This window comes from Lissotriton vulgaris, chromosome 7, assembly GCF_964263255.1.
Source record: "Lissotriton vulgaris chromosome 7, aLisVul1.2, whole genome shotgun sequence".
Classification (NCBI taxonomy): domain Eukaryota; kingdom Metazoa; phylum Chordata; class Amphibia; order Caudata; family Salamandridae; genus Lissotriton; species Lissotriton vulgaris.
In genome coordinates, this window is record NC_141695.1 from 1636202377 (window position 1) to 1636216240 (window position 13864).

The 13864-nt window shown below is 41.0% G+C and overlaps 1 protein-coding gene across 2 annotated transcripts in view; it reads left to right on the plus strand.

Annotated features, from left to right (window-relative positions):
- Positions 1-11309, plus strand: part of EYA2 (EYA transcriptional coactivator and phosphatase 2) — a 284272-nt gene extending 272963 nt beyond the window's left edge. For both annotated transcript variants that reach the window (XM_086932597.1, XM_086932598.1), the window contains exons 15-16: positions 3744-3844; positions 10279-11309. In XM_086932597.1, coding sequence (XP_086788723.1) covers positions 3744-3844; positions 10279-10359 — 182 coding nt within the window. In that variant the 3' untranslated portion in view covers positions 10360-11309. The remainder of the gene's footprint in view (positions 1-3743; positions 3845-10278) is intronic.
- Positions 11310-13864: the final 2555 nt, after the last annotated feature.

Genomic DNA, 13864 nt, shown 5'->3' on the forward strand with positions numbered 1-13864 from the left:
TATCAACAACGAGGGGATGTGTTAGAATTAAGAGGTAGATAGTGTCCTTAATGCTCTCTTAGCAGTGAATTCGTTGTACAAGCTGGATAGTAAAAGTGTGAGGTTGACACAAACATAGTCAATCTTTGAATTTCTGTCTATGAGCCTTTCAATAGATAAACTCTCTACTGATAAAATATTGGCTTGGCTTGGAAAATTTCAGAAAGAGATTTTAAGCGCGTGGATCTTTATTTTGATTTTTAAATTCTGCTATACGTCTTGTACAACATACTGCTTGCAGCTGTAAGTGCATTGATGTAAGTTCAACAGGGCCGAAAACTCCAGTGGTAACGCACTCCTTTTGGCAGATTGCTGCAGATACTCTGAATGACAACCAAGAATCAAAGCATCATGGATGTCAGAGAGGGGAGAGCACCCATTTTCCGTTTATTCCCCCATTTTATTGTGAAGAACTAGGCCTAATTGTCTACATGTTAATGGCAGGCAGGAACACTAGTGCAATGGATAGTCCTTGCACGCCTTAATTGCTGGTATCATTGTGTCAGCATATACACACTCGATGACTGCGCCGTTAGTAATGAAATGTAGGAGTAATCTAATGAAACATTCTGGCATGGCATGTTTTCTGTGTGCATCTGTGCCTCTGATGTTGTGGTCCTATCATCACCTTTTGCGTACTTAGAGACTGACAGAGCTAAGTCGGCATGCCTTTTTTTCATGCTCATTTTTTTTTTTTTTGCTGATGCTACACAGCATCGGCAAAAAACATTTTGCATTTTGCTGATGCTGCAAAGCATGGACACGAAACAATGGCAAAACCAATTGGTTTATGAGGTGAGCCTTATTGGCTTTGCCAATGCTTATTCGTAGTTGAACACCACACAGTCATTTTATGCTATCATTAGCCTGCACAGAGAAAGTATTACAAAAACACTCCCAGGCTGCTGAAGCATGTTTCCCATGCAATAAATGGGAACTATGCAGGCATCAGCTGCTAGTGGGATGTACTTCATCATTCCTTTCGCAACAAAGTATGTGCCAGTTGTTGCGCGCATTCACATAGTGTTCAAATTCGGAATAGCATTGCAACCATTCCCATAATGTTAGAGAGTCAGCGTGGTTCCTACGTGCTTGATTCATCAGTTTGCTTCACAAATCTAAATGTCTGGTTATTTATATGTTTGTGGAGCAGTTAGCCATTTTCCTTGGCAGGTATTTGTTAATTGTCAAAATAACTTGCCTAGGATGATTTTTTTTTTTTTTATGAATCAGGGAATAATAATTGGAACTCAAGAATTCTGGACCTACAGTTAAAACCTAATAGCTAGATAACATACTTGCCCTGCAACACTGTGTTATTTCATTTGTGAGGTGGACGAGTCAACAAAGTAACATGCAATGCTTGATTTTAGCCGGTGGTTTCCAGTGCTCGGCACCGGAACTTAATTGTCAACTTAATTGTCAATACCGACCCTTATGACAGCCTGGCACTGCTTATCTAAATGAGAGATTTAACAGAACAACAGTTTATTATTTCATTGCACATTAAAAATGACTAGTATGTGCTGCATTAGCCATTATTGTAGCTTTGGAGTCTGGACTGGTCTGTAATGTCATACCTGTAGGGTGTGTTGTTTAGTAGTTGTGTTGATTCTGTCACTGGCAGCATGTATAGGGGCAATGAGCAGTGCAAGCAGCAGTGGCCTCTTGACAAGGATCCTGGCACGTATTGCTTTACAAATTAAGCACTGGCATGGACAGCAGAGCCAAGCCATGGGTCGGCTCTGACTTTAAGAGCCCGTGCACAAGCCGAGCCCTGAAAATAGTTGGCATGTAAATCATGTAACAAGGATCACAGAATATTACAAATGTCTTAAAAATTAAGGAAAGTGTGTTTCTTTAATTATGTGGGAGGGATTCACCTAAGTACATCAGATTATTGGTTAAGTATTTATTTAAAAGGAGTTTTTAATAATACATGGGAAAAGATTTCTTTCTCCACCTTTATGACAATACTATTACTGAACTAAGACCCAAGTCAGGGCTCACATGCACCCTATAGGTGGACTGGATTTATATTCTAGATGGGGCAAAATTAAAGACTATGAAATCAAGCACAAGACAAGTTATTTGTACAGTACACATCCTAAACTCACCTACTTGAAGGTCCTCTCATATGTGATAAAGATCTAAAAGAACGCGCAGTAAAATAAACTATTTGCGTTGGGCCACGCAATGAAGCTATATTTGATCCCTGATAATGCAGCCTCACACTGTGCAACACCCCCAAGAGATGGTCTTTCTTTCTAACATCAAAGGTTAAAGTGTTGTCCTTAATTTTTGGAGGTTGAGAACAAAGCAGGCGTAACATGCAGACAGAGTGAACACTGTCCAAGGACACTAGAGCGATTCACAACTGACATAGACCAGACCACATTACACTTTCTCTTTTCATCATGGGTAAATTTGTTGGGATTCTCAGGATGCTGAGGCAAGGCAGGGATTCAAGCCCGGTTCCTCAAGGTAGATGGTTGGCAGTTGTAGCTGCAAAACTACATCATGTCCCATAAAAGCTCGTCACTTTTGGGGTCGAGGTTGCAAGATGATCTCGAGCTGAGCCAGAGCCAGGCATTGGGTTTGAGCCTGGCTCTAACTTTACGTGGCTCGTCCCATCTCTGTTTTGTAATGTTGAATTTATTTTGAGCTTCAAACCCCAGACGATGCCGTGCTGTGCCCTGAAGACTTGCAAATCCAACTTCAGCTGCTGGTGACAACTTCTTTTCAAACCACCCAGAATTCATATATTATACCATGACTCAGATCATCATTCACAACTTACTCATTCAACGTTGCAGCTACTCGTACGAGGCAGATAAGAGACCCACTACAAAAGGGCAATTAGTATATACCATGGCAGTCTCATAGCCGCTCTACGCACTTTCTACACCAACTCTATTGAAAAAGCTAACAATAAAGCAAAGGAAATATTTAGTATTATCTCGAATTTTACAGACCCCAAACATTCCGCTCTCCCTCTGGTGACTAGCACTACTCTCTGTGAGCATTTGAGTAATTTTTTTGAAGACAAAATACAAAAAATACAGGACACTCTAATATCAAAACAAACAAATTTGCCTCAGGACATTACCTGCCCCCCCCTCCTTCCCGGGCCACATACCAAAATAAACTAATAAAAACGTACCCATTCCATTCCTTACAGGGCAGATATCCTAGCGCCGTGACACTCGTAGAAGCCGCGCACTTTGTAAATCTCACAATTCATTCATTCATTCATACAAGCAAGTCATTTATTTGGTGATTTTCCTTGGCAGGACTCAATCAATGTATGATTTACCTCACTTGCCTAAGTCGGGGTGGTTTTCTGATCTGATCCCTCCGATTTTGTTACTACTATGAAATAGGTTGTCCTGTTTATATGTACTACGTAAACCCCTGTGGATGTTAAATAAAGAAATATTATTGTCAAGAACCTTATGCGAAAATACAGAAAGGCACTTCTCATTTAGACTACTTGTATAACACAACATAAATTACATTGTATTTCAGTTACAACATGCGTGTGTGTGTGTGTGTGTTTGCGTGTGCACACTGGCGCCTGTGTGCATTTGTGCGTTCACGCATATTTACGTCTAGAGATTTGCAACAGATGGTAATTTTTTGGAAACTATTTCTGAATGAGCATCGGAGAAATACTAACTCTTCACATCTTTTCTATCATTCAGGGAAAGAGAACTGTTTCGAAAGAATAATGCAGAGGTTTGGAAGAAAAGCAGTTTATGTCGTGATAGGTGATGGTGTTGAGGAGGAGCAAGGAGCAAAAAAGGTATGAAGCTTTCTGGTACTTAAATTCAGTTTCAATCCACGTCCATTTTTCCTTTATTAGAATAATGAATGAGACCTAACCTAGATCTGGTTTAAATTATGTTAACTGTATTTCCACTTGTTTGCCAAATCACCAGCATCTTGAACAATTTCCTAGGGTAAATCCTTTCTCATAACAGAGAGTTTCACTCATCACTTATTAGTCCCACCAGGACTTTCACGCATTTGTTCTATAAAATAATCCCTTAATATGAAAGTTATTAAATGAAAGGAAATGGGCTGTTATGATTTCAGCTGAGATCTTTTTTAAAGTTTGTGTTTCTAATCTCCCACTTCCCAAATGTTTCTGGGGCAACATTTCTGCCGCAGTGAATATTCCTCAGAGTGCTAAGACTGGGGGGCACTCAGAGTTTTTGGAACAAGGGTCATTGTCTACACTGTTATACAACTTGCCGCACAATGCCTATGGGCCACCGCAGGACCTCAGTTCCCATCCCTTTTAAGGGTGACCAGGAGGCAACGTTTGACGTCACATTCTGCAAACCGAGATTGCATCTAACAATGAAGAATGGTGGGGAAGGATGCAGGATACAAAAGTTAAGATTAAAAAGGAAAGGATGGCTCACTGGTTGAAAAGATAAATAAAAAAACTAGATATGGAAAGTAAATTTGAATGAACAGTTTCAGCGATGAGGTTTAAGTGTACCACTCCTTTCTGCTGTTTGAGGGTGGCTGTAACAGTGTGCTAGGCACCATGTAGTGCCTGGTACATGGTGCATGAATGTGTAGGGGGACACCATATGTGCCCCCAGGACCACTTAGCAGTGGCCCACAGGGGCACTGCTTGGGGCCCACAAAGTCCGATTCCATCTGCCTTTTCATGGCGGTCGGACTGCCATGAAAAGGCAGTCGAAAAAGGACATCCTAATCCCTACGGCATTGCCTGAGCAGGCGCCGCCTTTCAGACTGCCAGCCGGACAGAATCTTGGAGTCTGTTGGAGGTGGCGGTCTTTTCCCCAAACTCTGCGGTCCAACTGCTTGCATTAAAATGTATGTCTGTCAGGTGCACCATCACCAACAGCCTGTCTGTTGCGGTCCGCCTGACATCAAAATGAGGCCCTTAGTGGCAACAATTGCCCACAAAATTATAGTACCACAGTCAAATTATAATTTTGAACCTGCAGCCCTTTTCTAGGCTTTTTACAGCAGTTTCATATCATCACTAACTAGGTGGCATCAAATTTATGAGTTGGTCAGTGATACTGCATTGGGTATCATCACGGTTTTGTGGCTGAATCAGCATTTCAAGTCACGTGCACATTTTACTCTGACTTAGTGTTTTTCTGTGCGCCTATTTAATATCTGGTTTTAAAGACTGCAAAGCACTTACGACCATATTATCAAGAAAGGGCGATACATTATCGCCGCTTTTATTGGCAGGAAACTGTCGCTAAAGCGGCGATAATGGACTTGATAATATGCCCTTGTGAATTCCCATAGAAGCCCAGGTTCTGGTGTGAACCTAGGCTTCTATGGGAATTCACAAGGGCATATTATCAAGCCCATTATCGCTGCTTTAGCGGCAGTTTCCTGCCGATAAAAGCGGCGATAATGTATCGCCCTTTCTTGATAATATGGCCCTTCGTTTTGCAGCTCTGGGCGGTGACAAGCCTGTTTTATTACTGTGTTATTCCCCATTCTGGCCAGAGCTCGTTGTAGAAATGGAATACAGCACCAAGGAAAATATTCACTCCTGGCATTATCGGTTTTTTTTTTTTTTTTTTTTTTTGTGGCCCATATTACCGCCCAGATAATGCTGTGCTCTCGTTTTCTATATCTGTGGAGAAAAATCACAGGTGCACAGATGTACACACAACTCGAGGTTAGGACATCAAGAGCTTTTTCGTACTGTCCGTCACAAACAAAAATCCAGCAGGCCCGGATTGCTCTGTCGAATTAACCTGCCTTACAAATCTCCATTTTACAAGAGGCTTCACGTCAAGAAGTCAGTGACCTCAGGTGCCTGGATAACTCACTGCATTGATGTTTCCTCCAGAGGATGCTAAATCCAGCATGTGGGGCCAGTCAGGAGGGTTCCCGCTGGACCTATAGGAGTGAAGTGACGGAAGACGAATGTTTACGACAGCCTCGCGCAGCGCACTTCAAAGTCAGCGAATCGGCGTAACCAGCGTCATCAGAGACCTCACGCTGGCGCGAGCGTCGAGACCGCGACAGGGTTCAGCGCTCCTGGCAGACAGGTTCAAGAGGCCTGCGGCCGGTGTCTCCACGCTCAGGGCCGTCGCCCATTAGCAGGAGCACTCTTCCCCAGGCCTGTCACGGATGTGATGGATGAAAATCATTAGGAAAGACTTCAAAACACCTGAGCTGTATAAAATATGGCGCACGGAGACATTCCCAGTTTTGCCTGTGGCACTCGGATTTAGTGAGACGTTTTAATTCACCTGTCAACCGGTGATAAATTTACACGCAGCCTCAGACCACTTAGCTGTGCACAGCCATGTGTTTGTTCAAAATAAGAAAGTAAAACTCATTTCAGAGCCAGGAAGCCTACATCGAGGACCAAACAGATCAAAGCAGTTCACTAATGGCCACTTGTCCTCTCTGTGTGGCTAGTGAAAGTTCTGGAATTGCATTTTCAGCTACCCATGCTCGAATCCTGGGAAAAGCCAACATTCTCAAGCATGGAAAGGAATATGCAAAGACAGAATGGTAATTGGGATCAGGGTTACCACCAGCAGAGAGGGCATGATATCAGTTGTTATGAACTAAAAGTCATGAACATTTTATACAAGCTCAGCCCAGGAAATACAGCACCTCTAAAGCTTTCATGATTCAAATCCTGATTACCAGTTACAAATATTTTTTTTATACACTCCAGGTGCAGGCACAATGGTTTTTGGGCCTGGACTCAACTGCTACAAAGAATGTCCCACGTAATTGTTAATCAATATATTTTCCCTTGTTTTATCCTCTTGAGTCTAGAGGATAAAACAGACCTTTGGACACTGGGTTATATGAGTCTAGACTCTAGACTCTAGAGTCTAGACTCATATAACCCAGTGTCCAAAAGTCTGTGTGCTTCTAATTGGATGCAGCACAATGAATGCATGCACTAGCGAATTGGAATTTCCAGCAGGGCTGCGCTCCCTTGCAGCAGAAACACTCTATACAGCCAGTCGAAAGGGTATCTTCCAACTCTTCTCTCTCTGCTGCTTATCAGGACAATCAAGCACTGATGATACCTTTGGTGGTGGGAAAGTGTAGGTTTGCACAAGATGCAGGCCTTTCCCCATTCAAGAAAACGATTGTTGTACAAAAGTTTTATAACTGGGGTAGACACTTGTACCTCTCTGTCATACAAACAAAGATTTTATTTTTCGAACACGTTACGCGTTTTCTCTAATAGGAACCACTAGGCGTACTATCTGTTTCTTACGTGAAGAAGTGCCAAACATCAATGGAAACATAGGCCGCTATTTTCAGAAATTATTTCAACATTCCTTGTGCCACTAATACATTATAGAGGGCCATGGAATGCATATAGACAGTGATGTAACCTTCAGTACTTAATACACAGTCGTAGCTAGTATCACAAAGAAAGCAAAGCCTACCAGGGTCACCGCAAATGCACCCACCTGCAGGAGGGCAGTGGCCTCAAATTTACCAAAAGAGCAATATCTGGAATTGATGATATTCAAATTTACCTTTTCATAGTTTACATACAAACTCCTACATTACTCTTCATAATTATTGACTTGTAGGATTGGAAATATCTGTGAGTCAGTATTTCAACTGTCAATAAAAAAAGTATGGTTATAAATGGAACCAACGAGGCATCATCGTCTAAACTCAGTCCTACTTTGCCATTTCCCCTACTGGAGTTATCTTCTCAGCACACGTCTATGTCCCATAATGCACCAGCACTGCTTACTGCATATTTGCTTGTGGATTAACACAACTGCAACCCATCATCAAGTCCTGTCTATCATGAATGTATGTCACAATATCCACTCCCAAATATCGACTTACAAATATATCATATGACCAAAATATTGACTTCCCAAATATCATCATGGTAGGTAACAATTTATTACTATCTCCTCCATCAGATATTTCAGGCATCAATTTGAGTAACTTGGTATTTTGATCACGATATTGTGGCATAACACCACCCGTAACTAATGATTGTACATAGACACACACCTACCACTCTTCACTACATTCAAGCCTACGTCCGTAGGTGTTCTGAGGCAGGTAAAGCACCGCATAACAAATTTGAAATTTAAAGAAACAGAAGAAATTTTGTTATGATGATTGTAAATTTTCACTAAAAAGTAGCAAAATGTATTGGTTATCATTGAAAAAATCCAGAATTCATTATTAGTGCACACTAAGACTTTTTGCCTTTGTCTATGGTCTGGCTCTAGACTCAATGACTTATAAACTCCAGGAAACGTTTCACCAACACATGTGCATTTAATTGCCACTGAAAAGTGTTTTATGTAAATTCGCCCATACATATTAATTCTGGGTAGTCTAAAAACCTGACATAGTTTTACTTTTGGTGGGTCATAGAATCGAGCCCAATCTTCTGCAAGTAATAGGTCACATGTCCCCATAAAACGAATTTAGCTTGTCTAGGACTAGACCACGAATGTATATTTTGCAATTAGCAATTCCACTGACCCATTGCATGATGTGGCAAATATCCCTCACATGGCATACCTTAACCCCTTGCATGCTCGTGACGGAACCATTCCGTCACGAGCCACGGTGGTGCTGTGCTGGTGACGGAATGATTCCGTCACGGCCCGGCCGCCGCGCCTGCGTAACGCTGATTTCGTGCCTGCGCTGAGGGTTCTATTAGGCAGGCGGGGCCGTGACGGAACCATCCCGTCACAAGCACAGCGCCACCGCTGCTCGTGACGGAGTGGTTCCGTCACAAGCATGGCGGCGCCGCACGGCCCCCCTTCCCCCTAGCGTCGCGGCGGAATTACCGCCGCGGCCAAGGTGTTAAGTATGCCCGCTAGTGCTGTATACTTCAAAGTGGCACTACTCCTGTATGCATGTAGTTGAAACACAATAACATTTTAGTATGAATTTAAAGTGGTTATATCAGTTGATTACCAAGAATTATAGATTTAATTAGTATTGGAGGCTTTGTACATGAGCAGTTTTCCCAATCACAGCTCATGGGTGTGGGTATTGGTGGATCCAAATGTTGTTCGACACTGGCTGACTACGGAGCCAAGTATTTTTAAGTCTGGCCAAGACATTTTGTGGGCTATTCACAAAGGTAAATTTACACTTGAGTAGACGATGTGTACATTTACTCTTACATGTTGTAATACATGTACTCCTTTGGGCTGTTCACAATTTACAAGTGTACATTTACTACAAAGTGTAAACTTGCATGCCTCCACCAGGGGGTGAAGACAAATATATGTGTGTGTGTGAAGTAACTCCTAGTAACTGTTCACATGTAGGCAGTGATCTCTCATGCTAGCGTATGGGGAAAAGTAAAAAAAAAAGTTTAATTAAAGTTAAAAAAATCAGTGAAGATGCTTTTATGTGAATTATTAATTTAAATTAATGTTATATGCGTATTTAAATGTAGAAAACAAATTAAAAAGAATGCTTGAGTACTATTAACTTAATTTTGAACTAAATATTTAATTAAGATACATATTTTAAATTAAATTAAAATGATTTTATCAAAGATTTATTAAATAATCAAATTCCCAACAAAATATATTCATTTGTTATGTATTACAAAAGTTGTATAGAATGATTTTTCATTATACTTTTGTATAATTTTACATTAAAGAGATATTATTAAACTATTGTATGATGAAATAAAAACTACACGGACACAAATTAAACTTATATATATTTTTAAAAGTTTGAAGTTAATTAATTTATTTTAACGTTATTTCCCATGTGTGGGTTTTTCAAGTTCCTGCTTCCATTATTTCTATGGGAGCGTGATCAATACCATTGGTTGCTCAGTGGTTAGCCATGTGTGGTGCAGAACTCACTTGAGTCTTGAGCTGGAGTATATTTACAGCTGTGTATGTTCCTTTTTGGCCCCTAGTAGCTATGGAAACACAGTTTATGAGTTAGAATGGGCCTAATATGTGTGCATGTACCTCCCTAAATCCCTCTTCAAATCCCTCACTATCCCTCCCTAGGCACTTCCTTACTCCTTCCTAAATGCCTCCCACTTAGTAGTAGGTATTCTGCATTATGTAATGTGTTTTTTGCTGAGTATGTTCAGACCATGTGGGGACTTTTCTCTGTGTTTGGTTTACTACATTAAATCACACTAAAACAGTTATTTTCACTATTGCACTTTAGTGGTATTTTCTGGATTTTTACACACCATTAAAAGCTAATTTTCAACTTCCATTTTAGCACAACATGCCTTTCTGGAGAATTACCTGCCACACTGACCTGGAGGCTCTCAGACATGCCTTGGAACTGGAGTACTTGTAGCAGAGGAGAAGGTCTTCACAATGGGCTTCACCACACACCAGGAATCTAGCTGAACCTGCTCTGCAATGCTCCAAAGTCAAAAACAGTGTGCAGACTTTTATCAAGAACACTGTCCGATCCTTGAACCACTGTCTCATGGAATTACAGATTTGTACTCCAAGAAAACAGGCCTTCGGTGGATCTATCATAATTTCATTTTAAGACGCGTTGGAGCAAAATGGCTTCCCCGGTGGATCACCCAGCTATGACGCTTAAGAGACAGCTTATAGCTGGAATAGGACCTGACCGCGAGGGCACTGGCCACATTGACTCTATATAAGCAGAGAAAGGCCATACTTTCTGGATCGACCTTTTAGCTTTTTTGCTTTTGGATGGGGAAAGGGCATGCTAGATATTGAACTCTTGGGTACGCTCACTGGACAATGCATTACCAAATGCAGGACTCATTGGAAATAAGAGTGAAATATTGATTTTCTTTTGTATTTTTTTAATTTATGAACTATTCTCATTACTCTGGTATTAAGCTCTTGTACCTGTGTTTTTAACTATTGGGGGTTATACCGTTCTAATTTAATAGTTCTTTCCTCCCAAGACAAACTCTGGGGACAATCATGTTATGTACATTAGTAATGACGTCACTTGGGCTGTTTGTAAAACTTATAGTTGTTTTTTTTAACCATTAAACAGATGGTAAGTGGACTGTGCATGTGTCTACACTGTGCCTTATGCTGCCATCTTGATTTATTAAAAATAAATGCAGTATGTTGTCATGAATGAAAGGCATTAAATAAAACTAAGTTTACATTTTTGGGGAAACTAATACCGGTCACCTATTGTTGATTCCAAAACAATATATTTAATTTTTTGAAATACATTAAGTATTCGAATGTGATGCTATTGCATTAACTGCAGAAAGGATTCTATATAAATGAGTTGATTTAAATACCTGCTTACTTTGCATTAGGTTACTTAAGGTAGTACTGTGTTCATTACAGTGAAAACTCATCATTTTGAATGCCTTAAATGAAAAAAACATCAGTGGGGCATACATTCTTCCTCACAAGGGAAAGTCTCCTGTGACATCACTTGATCTGCACAACAGTCTTAGTTTGACCACTTCCATTAGAACCAAAGAGGCTGTGTGTGGCCTAGACAATAATTTGGGAGGAAATGGCTGGCGCACTCACGATTGGTAGCCTACAATGAATCCAAGCCCGGCCCCTTGTCCACCATGTGACATAAAAAATTAAACGCTAATAGACTTGACTACTACCAACACCCTTCTACCACCCATACAACAGAGATGTAAAAATGCTGCATAACAACACAATGAGCAGCTTTGCATGTACTGAATGAATGGTACATGTGTAAGCCTACATGGACTAAACCAATAATCTTAATTCTGGAGCCTACGTTTAGGGCTAGAAGCTACAAATGCTTAGTTTGCATGGCATTTTCACTATGTCTAGCTGCACGAGGAAAACATTTGTGGTTAAGTGGCAGATTTAATGTTTGAAATCTGGTTCTTTGGTCAAGGGAGGACACTTGTACAAATCCAAGCCACACGCACGTGGCCCTGAGAATAAATACATATTGTGCTATAATTTCCCATTGGATTTAAGTTGAAAATGCATGTAGTGAGTCTTGGGATTATTTCATTATTGGCAAAGCGGTGGTAGTGTTGTGAAGGAGTGCAGGGAAATATTTGCAGAGATTTACATTAAGGAATGGTCAGAAGAAGATAGATTAATGATAATATAGGAGTGTATCAGCATACCTCAAAGTAGTATTCAGTTCAAAGTAGTGACATGGCTGTGAATTTGTGCAGAATATGCTTTAATCAGTGAGTGAACACAGTAGGCCAATAATGAGATTTTAGTTGAAATATCTGAGAATGAGGAGTGGAGTGGTGTCTTTCCTTTTGGGGAGGCCCAGCTTTGGAAGAATGCAGATTTGATGATAGCCAGTAAGGAGGCAAGATGTAGTGGTGCCATACATCAGGAGGAATGGAAGATCAATGCGGTGCAAGATAAGGGAATCTGGGAGGTAATGAAATGTCTTGGGGAAGGATGACCAAAGAGTAGTGATAAGGAGGTGATGTTAATTTGTAACAGGACTGTATAGAATTAATTGATAGAGGTGGTTTTTGTATAGGTCTAATAAGGTGGGGGTACCAAAAGGTTTGAAGACTAGGTTAATGGTCCTGCAACTGAAATTTCATGAAGGGGCGGGATGGGGTCCTGTATGAAAATAAAGACGAGATGTGGTTTTTAGTGGATTGTATATTATGCACAAAGTGGGATATGTCTCACAGAATTCAGGAGACTCATAGTGAGCGAACTTGGAGAATTTGGCAGAAAATGGCATGGATATTTGAGGATCATTTGGTGGTATGGGAGGATCCAGGAAATGTGCTCTAGTGATGACTGATTATTATTCTGAATGGCGGTATGTATGGTTTGTGAGTAACATTACATCAGAGGCTCCAAAAGAGTTTGTGGTTGAGCTTTTAACAAGGGAAGGTACCAAATAAAGATCCTGATTATACGTCTGTGAAAATAAAACAGTACATTTAGAGGCATAAAAGGAAGTATCACAAAACAGCATAGTATAATCAAAGTGAAAAAGGTTTGGTACGAAGCTTTAACCGATTATTTGGTGAACATGTGAAACTTATCATTGAATGTGGTTTGGGGTGGAGAAGGAAGTTTGAAAAATGCTTTTGAATTACAGGACTTCAACACACTCTACAATAGGAAGAGACACTGCTTTGTGTGTTAGGTGTTGCACAAAGGTGTGTGCACGATGGGGTGAAGGCACACATGGTAGGAGTTGTTCAAGAAAGGGGGGGTAAATGGAAAGAGTAGTATTATATAGGCATGAAAAGGTGCAGGGATGTGCACTCGGAATATTAGCTTAGGGTGGGATAGAAAAAGGAAAGTCATGATGTTTGCACCTACAGGCTAATAGAAGCATTTAACCACATGGTGGCTGTGAAGAGTAGAGAGGGGTGGAATTTTAGAAGAATAACTTGGTGTAAAGCATTGATGTTGCTGCAAGCAAGACACCCAGCGAAGAAATAAAGTGAAGTGTGTGGAATCCAGGCTATAAAGATGGTGTTCTACTGTCAAGAAGAGAATGGGGATGTCGACAAAAGTATAATGGCATTGTTTGATGTGGAGTTCATTCTGTGGTGTGGAGCGGCATTGTGTTTCATTGAGTGGAGTGGAATTGAGTGGTGTGGAGTGGCACTGTGTGGTGTGGAGTGGCACTGTGTGGTGTGGTGTGGAGTGGCACTGTGGGTGTGGAGTGACATTGTATGGCATGGAGTGGCGTGACTGCATTGAGTGGAGTGGGATTGTTTGCTATGGAGTGGCTTTGTGTGGCATGGAGTGGAGTAGAGTGATATTGTGTGGCATGGAGTGGGTTTGTGTGCCCTGGAGTGGAGTGCAATGGCATTGTGTGGAATGGCATTTAGTGGAATGAGTGACTTTGAGTTAAGTGG